The sequence below is a fragment of the Protomyctophum bolini genome (assembly GCF_963924005.1).
Source record: "Protomyctophum bolini genome assembly, chromosome: 20".
In the NCBI taxonomy this organism is placed as follows: domain Eukaryota; kingdom Metazoa; phylum Chordata; class Actinopteri; order Myctophiformes; family Myctophidae; genus Protomyctophum; species Protomyctophum bolini.
In genome coordinates, this window is record NC_137881.1 from 2,808,081 (window position 1) to 2,825,350 (window position 17,270).

At 45.2% G+C, this 17,270-nt stretch overlaps 1 protein-coding gene across 5 annotated transcripts in view; it reads left to right on the top strand.

The window, feature by feature from the left end:
• Nucleotides 1–17,270, top strand: part of LOC308335517 (protein polybromo-1-like) — a 59,602-nt gene that overhangs the window by 13,408 nt on the left and 28,924 nt on the right. For 3 of the 5 annotated variants that reach the window (XR_013966028.1, XM_080792567.1, XM_080792569.1), the window contains exons 11-19: nucleotides 977–1,068; nucleotides 2,163–2,379; nucleotides 4,715–4,856; nucleotides 7,180–7,268; nucleotides 8,742–8,883; nucleotides 10,227–10,364; nucleotides 11,438–11,546; nucleotides 13,962–14,191; nucleotides 15,205–15,395. Coding sequence is in view for 4 of the 5 variants with exons in the window: in XM_080792567.1 (XP_080648693.1) it covers nucleotides 977–1,068; nucleotides 2,163–2,379; nucleotides 4,715–4,856; nucleotides 7,180–7,268; nucleotides 8,742–8,883; nucleotides 10,227–10,364; nucleotides 11,438–11,546; nucleotides 13,962–14,191; nucleotides 15,205–15,395 (1,350 nt within the window). In the remaining variant the exon portion in view is untranslated. The remainder of the gene's footprint in view (nucleotides 1–976; nucleotides 1,069–2,162; nucleotides 2,380–4,714; nucleotides 4,857–7,179; nucleotides 7,269–8,741; nucleotides 8,884–10,226; nucleotides 10,365–11,437; nucleotides 11,547–13,961; nucleotides 14,192–15,204; nucleotides 15,396–17,270) is intronic. The other 2 variants (XM_080792568.1, XM_080792570.1) reach the window with 2 other exon arrangements.

Consider the following 17,270-nt stretch of genomic DNA (forward strand, 5'->3'; position numbering starts at 1 on the left):
ATAAAATACACACACACATTCACACACCGATGGCGGCGGAAACCATGCAAGGCACCAACCAGCACATCAGGAGCAATTAAGAGTTCAGACTCTTGCTCAAGGACACTTCCACACTAACTCTGGGGGAGCACCACAGGGTTCGAACTGGCAACCTTGTGGTTACCATCCAGCCACTCTACCGCCGGGCCCGTGTGAAGTGAGGGGCGCTCTTATCATCGTATACGGCATCATGACGAAAAACTAAACACTAAGCCTATTTGTGGGCGCTGGCGGCGTGTTTCCTCCTCCGCGTCATCAGTGCCCATACCCGAGGCGGGGTTGGCGAAAGGGCCTTTCTGTGTGGAGTTTGCATGTTCTCCCCGTGTCCCCTAGGGTAGGTATACCCTCACAAAAAACATGCAGTAATCCTGGTCTCTAAACTGCCTCCCCCTGGCCAGCCGGGGCGCCTGATGGAGGGGAAAGAAACTGGTCGGAATAACGTGTTCCTTTCACGCGCTACGTCCAACCAGGGAAACTCCCCCCTGTCAGGTGTAAAGGAGCAACTTGGACACTCAGGCATGAAGGAAGCATGAGTTCAAGTCCGTTGCTCTCCCCTTGTCCCCCATATATGGGGACTAGGTTGGTGGAGGGTGTGTAGAGCCCAGGATCACATTAGATAATTGACACAGGGGGTGAAAAATGGGTTACAAAATCGTGGGATAAAAAAATATTAAAAACAAAAAAAACACTAAGCCTATTTGCTCAGACACTATGACGTAACATTCTCCATTCATTGTCGACGGGAATGTTATGTTTGTGTAGGTCAAAGTTTGTGCGCACACACTCACACACACACACACACACACACACACACACCAAAAGCTTGATATAGGAGGGGCTTTTTTGAGGGGCGCTATATACCCCCCCAGAAAACAAAAAAAACATGATAGTAGGAGCAGTGACTTTGTGGTGTCTTACATGCTATTCACGTGTTCAGAAATCGCAGGTCTGCTCAAGGCGACCGGCTGTCTGCCATCACTCTGGCTCTGCAGTACGGCTCCGAGGGCGAAGACGACTCCGTGCTCTCCGGTAAGCATCGCAGCATCACCACACAGCGTCCTGTTTATCACCACACAGCGTCCTGTTTCCACCGTCTGTCTACATGTGTTTAGCGCCACCTGGTGGTCACCAGTTTAGGCTTTGAGTGTCAATTCTCCCGTTATAAAAAATCACACCTGTGTGAACCAAGTGGTGCAACTCCCCTCTCTAAAAGCTGAATAACTCCTAATCTACGGAGCTCTTCATGGTTTGGTCCATTAGCGCGATTTTCGGAGGTTTTTGCTGATAATCCGGTGGTCTAGATGGAAACATTGGTGCTTTCTAGAGCAAGGATGGCTATATTTTAGCTCGCTAGCATTGTCGCTATTCATGTAGCAACAACATCCACACACGGGTGCGGGTGCGTGCGCACACCAGTGGTGCACGCGCACGCATGCGCACACCACTCGTGCTCATTGACGTACCTACGTACCTACGACACAAACGGGTACATGGACATTGCGAGCTGGTTTTAGAAGTGGTTGCACCACTTAAAAAGAGAGAAATTGTAATTCTATTATGCATGTAATGTGCATGTCATCACCTGTACACCAGATTAGAGGAATTTTTTAAATATGGATAAAAAAAGGGAAAAAAAAGAGCACGTCTTGTCGTCCGTGGCATCCATAATTCCATAATTGGCAATTAGACGTTTTGTCGTTTCTGGCTCTTAAACTACGTCGACTACAACCAAGACGAAAAGTGTTCGTCGACTAACCTTTTCTCATTGACGAAAACTACATGGAAACTGCAGAGAGAGAGAGAGGGGAGTTGCACCACTCAGTTCACACGGGTGTGATTCTTTTTTAACCCATTCTGAACGGGAACCCATATTGGTGTCAGCATCATGTTATGCTTTAGCTATTGAAAAATAGCAGATCTACAAGCTCGTAGCGCGCCACCGAGTGGCGCGCTACGAGCTTGTAGGTCTGCTATTTTTGAAAAATCGAAGAACGACTGACATTTTTTAGAATCTGATCTCAGGTCAGAATGGGTTAATCAGACCAGTGTGTGTCCAGTGGAAACCTGGTATGAATCTGATCTCAGGTCAGAATGGGTTAAATATCTCCCCCTGTCCTGGCCAGGCTCGGTGCGCTACGACGAGGTGGAGTCGGAGGCGGAGTGCCAGAGCTCCTCCATGGACCCGTCCAGCCCGGTGTTCCAGCTCTACGAGGCCGTGCGGGGCTGCAGGAACAACCAGGGCCTCCTGCTCTCAGAGCCCTTCCTCACGCTGCCCTCCCGCCGGGAGTACCCGGACTACTACCAGCAGATCAAACAGCCCACCTCGCTGCAGCTCATCAGGTATAGGTTTGATTTATATTAGGTTGAAGTTGAAGCGTGACTGTAAAGACGATTGAACAGAGACCGACAGGAAAGGGGGGGGAGAGAGAGGGCGAGTGACATGCGGGAAAAGCCGTCGGGGCTCGGGAGTTGAACCCGCGGCACGCCGTCCGGCTGGCTCGGCAGCCTCGGTGCCCAGACGGTTGAGCTAACCTCCTGGGGCTTCACTTCCACTTTATATTTTACTCATGATCAGAGCTTCCGTTGCTCCAGACTGTACGAGGAAGCATTTATATTTTACTCATGATCAGAGCTTCCGTTGCTCCAGACTGTACGACGGAAGCATTTATATTTTACTCACGATCAGAGCTTCCGTTGCTCCAGACTGTACGACGGAAGCATTTATATTTTACTCATGATCAGAGCTTCCGTTGCTCCAGACTGTACGACGGAAGCATTTATATTTTACTCATGATCAGAGCTTCCGTTGCTCCAGACTGTACGACGGAAGCATTTATATTTTACTCATGATCAGAGCTTCCGTTGCTCCAGACTGTACGACGGAAGCATTTATATTTTACTCATGATCAGAGCTTCCGTTGCTCCAGACTGTACGACGGAAGCATTTATATTTTACTCATGATCAGAGCTTCCGTTGCTCCAGACTGTATGACGGAAGCATTTATATTTTACTCATGATCAGAGCTTCCGTTGCTCCAGACTGTATGACGGAAGCATTTATATTTTACTCATGATCAGAGCTTCCGTTGCTCCAGACTGTACGACGGAAGCATTTATATTTTACTCATGATCAGAGCTTCCGTTGCTCCAGACTGTACGACGGAAGCATTTATATTTTACTCATGATCAGAGCTTCCGTTGCTCCAGACTGTATGACGGAAGCATTTATATTTTACTCATGATCAGAGCTTCCGTTGCTCCAGACTGTATGACGGAAGCATTTATATTTTACTCGTGATCAGAGCTTCCGTTGCTCCAGACTGTACGACTGAAGCATTTATATTTTACTCGTGATCAGAGCTTCCGTTGCTCCAGACTGTACGACGGAAGCATTTATATTTTACTCGTGATCAGAGCTTCCGTTGCTCCAGACTGTACGACGGAAGCATTTATATTTTACTCGTGATCAGAGCTTCCGTTGCTCCAGACTGTACGACGGAAGCATTTATATTTTACTCGTGATCAGAGCTTCCGTTGCTCCAGACTGTACGACGGAAGCATTTATATTTTACTCATGATCAGAGCTTCCGTTGCTCCAGACTGTATGACGGAAGCATTTATATTTTACTCATGATCAGAGCTTCCGTTGCTCCAGACTGTATGACGGAAGCATTTATATTTTACTCATGATCAGAGCTTCCGTTGCTCCAGACTGTACGACGGAAGCATTTATATTTGACTCATGATCAGAGCTTCCGTTGCTCCAGACTGTACGACGGAAGCAATTATATTTTACTCATGATCAGAGCCTCCGTTGATCCAGACTGTATGACGGAAGCATTTGGAAATATGCTTCTGGTAACAGGTAACAGTCTGGCAACGCGAGACTAGGTATGAATGGATGGGACGGTGTCGAGTGCGTCGGTGTCGAGTGCGTCGACTAAGAAATTAGGACGAAAAATTTTCATCGACTACCTTTTTTCCCACCAGCCAAAACTAACTAAATAACGAAGCTAAAAAAAGATTATTGACAGTTTTTGTCAACAAATAAAAACTCGATGTTAAGGGAATGTGTTTTTAGTCAACCTGGAGGCCCCTGGCACAATATATCCGCAAACCCAAATACATACTTATTAGTTTGGGGGGGAAAAAAACAACTGGTTTGCTACGGCGACGGAGAGGATTGATGATGTTTGGATGCTACTATGCTACAGTGATGAAGAGGATTATATTGATGCTCCGTTTGGGGGTGCATACTTAGTTTAGACTAGTCATTGATTAGACACGGGTTAAGGTTAGGTGTAGGTGTGCTGCCCCGTGGGAGGTTAGGTTTAGACTAGTCATTGGTTAGACATGGGTTAAGGTTAGGTTTAGGTGTGCTGCCCCGTGGGAGGTTAGGTTTAGGGTGAGGGTTTGAGATGTTGTAGGTTGTAGTTGTAGGACTAATAATGACTGGTCTAACCAATGACTAGTCTAAACCAAAAACTGTTTAAACTAAGTACTGCACCCTTGGTTTGTTCTCCTATATGTTCCGGTGAACCACTATCATTATTGACGTTTGGTTTGTTCTCCCATATGTTCCGGTGAACCACTATCATTATTGACGTTTGGTTTGTTCTCCCATATGTTCCGGTGAACCACTATCATTATTGACGTTTTGGTTTTCTGTCTCCAGGGAGAGGATGAGGAACGGGGAGTACAGCGGCGTGGAGCAGATGGAGGCGGACCTCGCTCTGATGTTTGAGAACGCCAAGCGCTACAACATGCCCAACTCTAACATCTACAAACGGGCCTCCAGGCTGCAGCAGATACTGCAGGTACAGTGTTACAACATGCCCAACTCTAACATCTACAAACGGGCCTCCAGGCTGCAGCAGATACTGCAGGTACAGTGTTACAACATGCCCAACTCTAACATCTACAAACGGGCCTCCAGGCTGCAGCAGATCCTGCAGGTACAGTGATACAAACGGGCCTCCGGGCTGCAGCAGATCCTGCAGGTACAGTGATACAAACGGGCCTCCGGGCTGCAGCAGATCCTGCAGGTACAGTGATACAAACGGGCCTCCGGGCTGCAGCAGATACTGCAGGTACAGTGATACAAACGGGCCTCCAGGCTGCAGCAGATACTGCAGGTACAGTGTTACAACATGCCCAACTCTAACCTCTACAAACGGGCCTCCAGCCTGCAGCAGATCCTGCAGGTACAGTGTTACAACATGCCCAACTCTAACATCTACAAACGGGCCTCCAGCCTGCAGCAGATCCTGCAGGTACAGTGTTACAACATGCCCAACTCTAACCTCTACAAACGGGCCTCCAGGCTGCAGCAGATCCTGCAGGTACAGTGTTACAACATGCCCAACTCTAACCTCTACAAACGGGCCTCCAGGCTGCAGCAGATCCTGAATAGGGTTGGGATTCGGAACCGGGTCCATTTCAGACCCGGTTCCGGCATTGCGGATCTGGAGCCGGTTCCATCGTTTTCATATTAACGGTTCCCCAAACGGTTCTCATCAGTCGTCATTTAGCTCCGCTGTGTCTGTGCATGCATGCAAGCAGAGCCTGTGGTGACGTCACCCCACCTACATGAGTGAGTGGGGTCGGGGAGGATACGCCCACTGTTCTGTGCATTCAGCGACCGCCGCGGAGCGAGTGGGACAGTATGTCGAAGAGATCTCCAAAGTGTGGTTAACAGAGAGGGAAATGACTCTGAGGCTGAGCACGCAAAGTGCAATAAATGCGATGCTATAGTTCCCTGCAAAGGTTGTTGCAACTTGTAGGCTACCAGTTGCACCACATCCACGAGGAAACATCTCAAAATCAATATGTCTACACGAGTCCACAACTCACGAGTATAATCTACAGTAGGCACATCGCGTTTGAGAGCCATGCGGAAAGCCGTGCCTGCACTCCCCGCAGCTCCACCACAGCCGGTGGGGGACGAGGATGATGCAAGGCTCGTTCACTTTCCCCAGGATAGTAACGTAATAGAAAATAAAAACTACTAAACTTCTACAGAGCTTTTCATTAGGCGTGTTGTAGGCTACAACTGTTGTTAAGGGTGTTAATTTAGACCGCCAATGACTCAACGTCCTTCTGATATTATATGAATCACGTTAAATATAGCCAAATCAATTTGTCTGCACTTATTTTTTACAATTTATAAGAAACTCAACTGCTTTTGATTTGTCTGTAAATTAATCGCGTGACTGTTGAGCCCAGCGTTTAGGTGCATATACCTCCATAGATTGATTACTTTATAAACTTTATAAAATGTGCAGAAAAAAGCACAGGAACGTAGCCTACAGTTCAATACAAGGTCTGCTAAAAGGATTTTATAATCCAAGAAAGCACTATTTGTTTCCATTAGGGTAAGGGGTCCTTCATATTAAATGAATCTGAACATTAAAGACAACATTTGTCACCACAACAATATCATTATTGCAATGTGTATGTACTGTATATTTAATATACAGTACAAATTGCAATATACAGTACAAATTGCAACAATGATATTGTTGTGGTGGCTAGCTGTTGGTGGTGAAATTTAAATAATAGTGCCACCTCATAATTGTAAAGAGCATTTTCAATAATTGAATTAATGAATTTGTGTTTATTATGTACTTGATTAGGTTAGTTATAATATCAGAGAAAAAGGGAAAAAATAATATTGGGATCCGTTAAGGGAACCGTTAGGAACCGGAACCGTTAAGAGGGATCCGGGAAGGATTCGGAACCGTTAAAATCCTAACTAATCCCAACCCTAATCCTGAATCATCATCCTTCGAGTGCCCTGGAGATCTGCGACACAAGCTGCTTCCACTGGTCTCTGTTGTCTCATCGCCACACCCAAGTTCATTCACAGTCAGTCCTGTGTCCCTAATATACTCAGGACATCTGGAGATGTGAGAGGTCGTGTTCCTCTTGATGGGCAGGGTTAGCCTCCACAGAAGAATATCCTGAATGACCTGGTCTCTGTGGCATTGTCCAGAGTTATGAGCAGAGGTTGAACGTGGCTTGTTTTCGCCCCCAAAACTATCGGAAAGCCTGACGATGCATTTACGCTTTGAGACATCAATGAGTGAAGAGCATTTATTTTATAATTGTTAATAATGGGTTAATTGTTGTGTGTTTCAGATGAAGAAGAGAGAGCTCCTGAGGAGAGACGACGAAGATGGCGACAGCATCCTGTCGTCTGACGCAGGCAGCACCACCAAGAGGAAGAGGTGGGAATTACATCCATCTCTGTCACGGGCGTTGGTTGATTGACTGATTGAATTTACACAATAATTCATATCATCAACAAATGCTAAACACTGTATGTACACAGAAGAAAAGGTGGAAAACGGTGGGGCCAGTTAAATGTGTAAATACAGAATCAATCATTTTAAAGGTATATTCAGTGATTTCACTCAAAAAAACCTTAGGTTTCGTTTTTTGGCTGTGGGACCTAAGCCTTCGTCCAATCAGGATAGAGAGTCACAAACGAAACCTAAGGTTTTTTGACCCCCAGGGGTTAACTGGGGACAGGGAGGAACTCCTTATATGGTCAGCACACTCTATAGTAGAGAGGATTATCACAACAAAACAAAAAAAATAAGTGATATTTGAATTAAGTGAAATCACTGAATATACCTTTAACAACTTTATCCATATTCTTTTTAGGTTGGCTATTCAAAAATAGCAGATATGCAAGACATTTTGTTTTCTGCAAGCTTGTACATCTGCTGTTTTTTATAGCTATATTTATGTTAAAAAAATGAGCGCTAGTCTCCGTTTAGCAGATTATCATCCTCCATGCTAGTTTCATGCCAGATCGACCCGCTGAAACAGCGTCAGCTAATGCTTCTGTTCAACAGCCGTGTCACGGGGTCCTCAATTTGTAGTTTTTTTTTGCCTTTTTCGCCTGTCAAGGGTAAAAGGGGTGCCTAGGAACCGCCTGGCTCTAAATTAGGGATGCCGCCGAATAATCGATTTTTCGATTATGTGTTGCCGTCCCCAAAATCGATTTTAATATTTCATAATCGAAAATCGATTTATTTTTTATTTTTTAATAATAGTTAAAATATAGGCTAATAAGTAATGCTGCATGATATATCGAACATGTACCTTCATCAGAGTGGAGAATATAAGTATAAATCAAGTTGAGCAAAGCCACTCTTCTCTGCCCCTCTCTCTAACAGACACAGTTAACGATCGCTTGTTAAGTGCCTGCCAGACAGACAATCAGATGAAATGAAGGCAGGTGTAGACTAGAGTGTAGACTAGTGAACTGAACATGTTCTCTTTATATCAAGTAATACATACCAGCCCCTTATGAAACTACTTCTCCCCAAATCCAAATGGATTTCATTTTCCATCCTGAATGGCACTGAGAAGATCTCCACAAAGGTTTACTCATCAAAACTGATTATAAAACTGTAACCATCAAAGCATGCACTCAACATATAATGGTTATGTGACCATGGCATAATATGTGCATAATATAAAATCTTAAAAGTTTTATCTGATATTGATTAAAAAGAAAAAAGAAAGTTTTTTTTGGGGGGGGGGGGGGGGGGGGGTCGATTAATCGATTATTAATCGCCAGAGCTTTAGAATATTCGATTGGGCAAATGGTCACCATGTGGCATCCCTACTCTAAATGTGTTATACGAAAGCCTATCGCGTCATGTACAGTATGCTCTCTCTCTCGTCAGCCATAAGAAGAACGTGAAGAAGAACAGGATGAAGTCTCTGTACGGGTCGGTGACGGAGGCTCGCGAGGCGGGCAGCGGACGGAGGCTCTGTGAGCTGTTTATGGTGAAACCCTCCAAGAAGGACTACCCTGATTACTACAAGGTACTGACCCATTCTGACCCCAGATCAGATTCATACGAGGTTTCCACTGGACACACACTGGTCTGATTAACCCATTCTGACCTGAGATCAGGTTCTAAAAATGTCAGTCGTTCTTCGATTTTTCAAAAATAGCAGACCTACAAGCTATGAGCTTGTAGTTCTGCTATTAAAACTGTTTTTTTAAAACACTGTTTTTTGATACAGAAAGCAAACGAATATCCTCAAAACACTTTTTTGATACCGAAAGCAAACGAATATCCTCAAAACACTGTTTTTAGACACAGAAAACACACCAATATCCTTAAAAACACTGTTTTTAGATACACAGGACATGACAAAGACAAACATAATGACATCCATAATACCAAAAACCTACTACCAGGGAGGCTCAGAGAGAGAGTCTAAATAGCTAACCAAGTACAGACTAAAAAAGACTAATAAGAACAATACATCAGGAAACTACTAAGCTAATATAAAACTAAGAACACAGCAATTGCTATACTCGTCAAAGCAGGAGCAGTGGCTGGAGAGTGTGCCAGAGGCAAACCTCTTAAAGGCGCAGTGAAATGAAAAATAAGTTTTTCACACTTTTAGACCATATCCGTGGTCATCATATGGGCATACCTAACAATGGATGCCAAAACAATGGGAAAATTCTCATTTCTGTGTGTTTTTATATCAAAGGTCCATAAAAACGATTGTATTATTTATTTATTAAAACGAAAACGTGCTGCGTGATGACGTGTAGAGATACACATCGATAAAAGCCAATAAAAATGAAGCTCACATGTTTAATTCCCCATGTCTGCGCATCCATGCAACACAGCTGCTTCTGATTACAGATTACTCCGTTTTTATTTCCATTCAAGATAACATTCAGACAGTGTATTACTCGGTTTCAACTTAATCATCACGCTAAAATATGTTTCTGAAAACATTATAGGGTAGAAATAAGCCACATAACAGTAAACTGGTTGTGCTGGGCGACTGTCTGATTTATAAACAAACAACACCACGCTGTTGCGCATAGCATTAGCCACCGTCCCTAGCTACCGTCCCATCGCCTGAAGGGATGCGACACTCTGATTGGTTCAGAAACTTCAGACCGGTGTTTCATGTGGAAACACCATTTTCATGTTGTTCACCATTTCCGTTTCACTGCGCCTTTAAAGGCCACTAGGGGGAGCCGTTCAGGACGGGAACCCCTTTTTAATTGATCTGACCCCTCCTCCTCCCAGGTGTGGTAATTGACCTGACCCCTCCTCCTCCCAGGTGTGTTAATTGATCTGACCCCTCCTCCTCCCAGGTGTGTTAATTGACCTGACCCCTCCTCCTCCTCCCAGGTGATCCTGGAGCCCATGGACCTGAAGACGGTGGAGTTCTCGGTGCGTCAGGAGCGCTACGCCACCGAGGAGGCCATGATGAACGACATGAGGCTCATGTTCCGCAACGCTCGTCACTACAACGAGGAGGGCTCTCAGGTGAGGACTCACAACTTATCTACGACCAGGAGGGCTCTCAGGTGAGGACTCATAACTTATCTACGACCAGGAGGGCTCTCAGGTGAAGACTCATAACTTATCTACGACCAGGAGGGCTCTCAGGTGAGGACTCATAACTTATCTACGACCAGGAGGGCTCTCAGGTGAGGACTCATAACTTATCTACGACCAGGAGGGCTCTCAGGTGAGGACTCATAACTTATCTACGACCAGGAGGGCTCTCAGGTGAAGACTCATAACTTATCTACGACCAGGAGGGCTCTCAGGTGAGGACTCATAACTTATCTACGACCAGGAGGGCTCTCAGGTGAGGACTCATAACTTATCTACGACCAGGAGGGCTCTCAGGTGATGACTCATAACTTATCTACGACCAGGAGGGCTCTCAGGTGAGGACTCATAACTTATCTACGACCAGGAGGGCTCTCAGGTGAGGACTCATAACTTATCTACGACCAGGAGGGCTCTCAGGTGAGGACTCACAACTGTGGCTCAGGAGGTAGAGCAGGTCGTCCAATGATCCATGGGTCGGCGGTTCGAATCCCGTCTCCTCCTCCTGTCCACATGGCGAAGTGTCCTTGGGCAAAGACACTGAACCGTACAGTGCCTCCGATGTAGGGTGAGTGAGGACGCTGGCGTCGACTGTTCGCCGCTTCAACCTCCCAATGTATGAATGAATGAACCATTGTAAAGCACTTGGAAAAGCGCTATACATTTTTATTCATTATTATTATTATTATTATAACTCCATTCCAGCCTTTCCAGGGGTATAACTCCATTGTTTTCTTCCTCCCCAGGTGAATAACTCCATTCCAGGGGTATAACTCCATTGTTTTCTTCCTCCCCAGGTGAATAACTCCATTCCAGGGGTATAACTCCATTGTTTTCTTCCTCCCCAGGTGAATAACTCCATTCCAGGGGTATAACTCCATTGTTTTCTTCCTCCCCAGGTGAATAACTCCATTCCAGGGGTATAACTCCATTGTTTTCTTCCTCCCCAGGTGAATAACTCCATTCCAGGTGTGTAACTCCATTGTTTTCTTCCTCCACAGGTGTACAACGACGCAGACATTCTGGAGAAGATCCTGAAAGACAAGCGTAAGGAGTTGGGACCTTCTCCTGAGGAGCAGGAGGACCTGGCCTCTCCCAAACTCAAACTCAGTACGTTTTCAACCTTCATCAATAGTAGGAGCACTTAACCCATTCTGACCGGGCACCCATTTTGGTGTTGGCATCATGTTATGCTTTAGCTATTGAAAAATAGCAGATCTACAAGCTCATAGCGCGCCACCGAGTGGCGCGATACGAGCTTGTAGGTCTGCTATTTTTGAAAAATTCAAAGAACGACTGACATTTTTAGAATCTGATCTCAGGTCAGAATGGGTTCATCAGACCAGTGTGTGTCCAGTGGAAACCTCGTATGAATCTGATCTCAGGTCAGAATGGGTTAATTAAATAGTAGTGTATAAAAGTGATTTTCTTTCCTCTAACACCCGCATTAATTTCTACTTGCAAAAAATAGATTTCAACCTTACTACTACTTTGTACTACTGGGACTAAGACTAAAAAAAATAAAGTTTGATGGAAAATGTATAATAATTATATAATAATTATATAATAATATAATAAATTAATAATTTACATTTGGGGGATATGTTTCACAATAATGAATAAAACATGTTCTAGACATTCTAATGATCACAAAAAAACATATAATACAATTATTTTACCTACTTTTATTAGGGTAAAGGTCAAAAGTCTTAGGTTAAAAAATGTTCAAAATTGCACAGAGTCCAGACATTTTTTATTTGTGTGAATGTCACCCTCTGTGGGGGGTGTTTATATGCAAATTTCATGACCAATGGCATTGAAATGGCATTGCAATGAACATCACTGATGACGTTTAGGTGAAAAAATAACAGAAAGAAATAATAATAATTTAGTAATTCATTAAAATAGAATTGTTGCTAAAAAGCAACGCTGGGTCTTAGAGGGTTAACTTGACGAAATGTCTATGGTTTTGATCTAAAACGACCAATTTCGTTACAATCCGACATTCACTAGACCAGGGGTGGTGCAACTTTGACGATGGAGAGGGCCACTATATTTCCACACTCACTCCCTAGGGCCACATATTACTGTCGTAGCCGATCTAGATCGGCTATTTTTGCTATATTCGAATGGAAATATTGCATTTTTTTTTAATTGGAATCCTGAAAATTAACATTTTTACGTCTTTTGAAATGCCTTTTAACCCATTCTGACCTGGCACCCATTTTGGTGTTAGCATCATGTTATGCTTTAGCTATTGAAAAATAGCAGATCTACAAGCTCATATCGCGCCACCGAGTGGCGCGATACGAGCTTGTAGGTCTGCTATTTTTGAAAATTCGAAGAGCGACTGACATTTTTAGAATCTGATCTCAGGTCAGAATGGGTTAATCAGACCAGTGTGTGTCCAGTGAAAACCTCGTACGAATCTGATCTCAGGTCAGAATGGGTTAATTATACTTGTATTGAGCTACTAATGTAGTAATTACAGCGGGTCATGTTTTGCATGTCGTAGAATTGTCAATAATATATCAGTGTTCTGACATTAACCTGAGGGCCACATTAAGTGAAGGTGGGGGCCGCATGTGGCCCCCGGGGGCCGCCAGTTGCCTATGTATTCACTAGACGGACAGCCTACCTCAAACCCTAACCTGACCATAAGCCCAAGCACGGGAGCAGCGCATGTTCCACTAAATGTCTGACTGAAAAACGCTCCGTCGGAAATTACGTGCCGATCCCAACGGGTCAACTTGACAACATTTCAATCGTATTTGTAGAAGCCATTTAACTGTTTTTTTGTATGTAATTATAATGATTTCTCTTTATTATTTTAGTCTATTCAATTTTGAGATAATTATTTAGAATTATTGAATTTAATTGATATACGTTCACTGAATTATTGGCTGATTGACACCAAGGGCACGCCGCACGCCTCCCCAGGCCTAATTGACAGAGCATATCAAGGCTGGGGTAATTGGGAATGGTTATGCACCTGGGTGGAAATACGGCTTTTACCCGTTACCACCAGGCCAGACAGGAGAATGCCACAGAGAGAAGCCGTTTGTTCTGTAATGCACAAGTAAATATGCAAATATGCAAAAATAATTCACCTTGTGGACAATGGTTTCTTCTTGCCTGCGTAGACACACAGCCCACGTCTGGGTGCATCAGTGAGTTTTGTCTGTTTGTCTGAAAGCTGACAGAGCCCACTACAGTTGCAAAAGGAGAGGAGACTGGAGCAACACGGGTCATGACTCTGATGAAGACCGCAAGGTCGAAACGTTAGTCGTTTTGTATACTCAGCACCTTAATAAAAGGCTCTAAATGTCCGTGCTGCTCCAGTCTCCTCTCCTTTTGCAACTTTGATGTCCCTGCACCTGTGAAGCACCGGATCAGCCGTTTTAGTCTTGAGGCGCGTTGGTAGACTCCCTTTGTACCTAGAGCCACTACAGTATTACGTCGATCATTTCCACCGGTGTTCTCTCGGGACCTCTAGCACTCACGCGGCTGTTCGCTCCTCTGTAGGGAAGGTGGGCGTGTCTCCCAAGAAGTCCAAGTACCTGACCCCGCTGCAGCAGCGCCTCAACGAGCTGTACGACGCCGTGAGGAACTTCACGGACCGCCGCGGGCGGCGCCTCAGCACCATCTTCCTCCGTCTGCCCTCGCGCTCCGAGCTGCCCGACTACTACGCCACCATCAAGAGGCCGCTGGACATGGAGCGGCTGCGCAGCCACATGGCGGGCGGGCGCTACCAGGTATGGATAACATTTAGAACCGTCTGTCTGCGCAGCCACATGGCGGGCGGACGCTACCAGGTATGACATTTAGACCGTCTGTCTGCGCAGCCACATGGCGGGAGGACGCTACCACGTATGACATTTAGACTTGACTGCGCAGCCACATGGCGGGAGGATGCTACCAGGTATGGATAACATTTAGACCGTCGTCTGCGCAGCAGTGTTGTTTTCGTCGACTAAAACTAAGACGAAAAATGTCCGTCGACTACCTTTTTTAACTGACAAAAACAAATGGAAACTAAATGAAAACTAAGCTACGATGACAATTTCGTCAACAAATAAAAACTAGACTAAAATGTTAGGAAGGGACTAGTGGACAAGAGATCCAGTATAAGTCATTTTACACTTGGTTGCATGCTGAAAATAGCCGATCTACAAGCTATAAATCACCTGTATATTTAGTCGACTAAAATCTTATGACATTTAGTCGACTAAAACTAGACTATAACACTAAAACATTCCAGGTGACTAAAATGTGACTAAAACTAAGTGAAAACTCTTCAAGAGACTATGACTAAAACTAAAATCGAAATTTGCTGCCAACGCAGCACTAGTTATAATATTTACAACACTGGAACTACATTATTTTCTTTATTTTCTTTCCGTGCTGCGACGCGTTGTAGAGCTTGTAGATCTGCTATTTTCAGCATGCAACCATGTGTAAAATGAGTTATACTGGATCTCTTGTCCACTATAGTCCCTTCCTAACGTTCTAGTCTAGTTTTTATTTTGTTGTCAATTGTTGTCAACATATTTAGTCTTAGTTTTGGTCACCATAGCTTAGTTTTCATTTAGTTTTCGTCAGTGGAAAAAGGTAGTCCATTTTTCCTTTTAGTTTTAGCCAACACTGGCTGTATGAATGCCACCGTTGTTGACCAATCGTGTCCCTTCCCTCTGGCCCTGTTGACCAATCGCGTCCCTCCCGGTATCTCCGTTGACCAATGGCGTCCCTCTCCCTGTGTGTCTTCCAGGACGTGGAGTCCCTGGTGGACGACTTCAACCTGATGTTCAACAACGCCTGCACCTACAACGAGCCGGAGTCCCTGATCTACCGCGACGCTCTGGTGCTGCACCGCGTGCTGCTGGAGACGCACCGCCTGCAGCAGGGAGGGGACGATGCCCAGGGGCCCGCCGCGGGGCCCCTGGTACGAGAGCTCATCAGGTAGGACAGCGGTGGTGGTGCAACGTTGACGATGGAGAGGGCCACTATATTTCCACACTAACTGCCTAGGGCCATATGTTGCTGTCGTAGCAAAACTAGCCGATCTACAAGCTCAAAACGCGTCACGCTGCGACGCGTTTTGAGCTTGTAGATCGGCTATTTTATCTATATTCGAAATTGAAATCTTGAATTTTTGCTATTTTTTGCAATTTTTTCATGTAATTTCAAATGCCTTTAATTATACGCGTGTTGAGCATTGAGCTACTAATTTAGACTGAAGTAATTAAAGCGGGTCATGTTTTGCATGTTGTGGAATTGTAAACAGCTGGAACCAATATTATATCAGTATTCTGATATTAACCTGAGGGCCACATTTAGGTGAAGGTGGGGGCCTTCACTTAACACAATCTGTACATAGCACGCCTAGAAACGTCATAGGGATTGGAACTGAGAGGTGCCATCGACGTGTGTGGACGTCCTAGCGCACCACCCTCAAAGATACGGGGCGAGATAAGAATATTCAGAATTTTTCCTATTTTTTTTTTTGGCATTTCGCTTTTCACTTGCCGTATGCCAACGCTCTGTGCAATTATTAGCTTGCCGTTGACTCCCATGTTAGCGCGGCGGAAATAATGTCTCGTATCTCCTAATCCAGGGCGCTCTCCGTGGTGTTGAAAGGATCGATATGCTGGCGCTTCATTTCTGCTCCTCATCCGTCTCTCCCGCAAAATATGAACGCTTTTTTGGAGCGTATATAAATAAATTAAGATGATCGGGGATTGTGAGGTCACTTTGTAAAGTCAACTTTTTTTAAGAAAGTGTTTCCGGTTCATGGCTTTCAGAGTAAAAGCGATCAGACAACTCTGGCACCCCGGAGCTTCTATTTTGATGCCCCTGGGGTAGGACCATAGACTGTAAAAAATATGGACAAAGCGTTCCGCGGGTCTAACGTGAACGTAAAATGAAGCCTGTCAGTCCTTGCAATGGAAGTCGCCATCTTTCTAGATCCGTTTTGGCCCAGTTCAGGCCAGCTGGCCCATTGGCTGGCCCAGACAACGAGGCGGGACTTCCCCCCTTCTTCTTCGTTGGTTTTTATTTTGACTCGAGTGGGTGGGGTATCCCGTTCATAGACTGTAACGGTAGCCACGCCCCTCAGAACATGCGCGACTTTATGGTCATTTTTTTAATAAATGGGACCATAATTTTCCAAAAAGAATATTATGACATTAGAAATGAGACTTTAAAACTAGTGACTGGAAGCAGAAAGTATTCATGACCATGTTTATTAAGGTAATACAGTCTAGGTGAAGTTGGGCCCAAATACATGGACTTCTATGGGGCTATGGGTTTTTCTGGGTCCAATGACAGCGCCACAACAGGCCATTATATGAATTTCCTTAGTGGCTTCACAAAATATCCGTCTGACTGCCCCCCTGGGTAGGACTTGTGTCTATGTACTAACGGTGCCACCCTGACCCTGTGGGTGGACAGGAACCTGTGTGTGTCTATGTACTAACGGTGCCACCCTGACCCTGTGGGTGGACAGGAACCTGTGTGTCTATGTACTAACGGTGGCGCCCCCTGTGGGTGGACAGGAACCTGTGTGTGTCTATGTACTAACGGCGCCCCCTGTGGGTGGACAGGAACCTGTGTGTGTCTATGTACTAACGGTGGCGCCCCCTGTGGGTGGACAGGAACCTGTGTGTGTCTATGTACTAACGGCGCCCCCTGTGGGTGGACAGGAACCTGTGTGTGTCTATGTACTAACGGCGCCCCCTGTGGGTGGACAGGAACCTGTGTGTGTCTATGTACTAACGGTGGCGCCCCCTGTGGGTGGACAGGAACCTGTGTGTGTCTATGTACTAACGGTGGCGC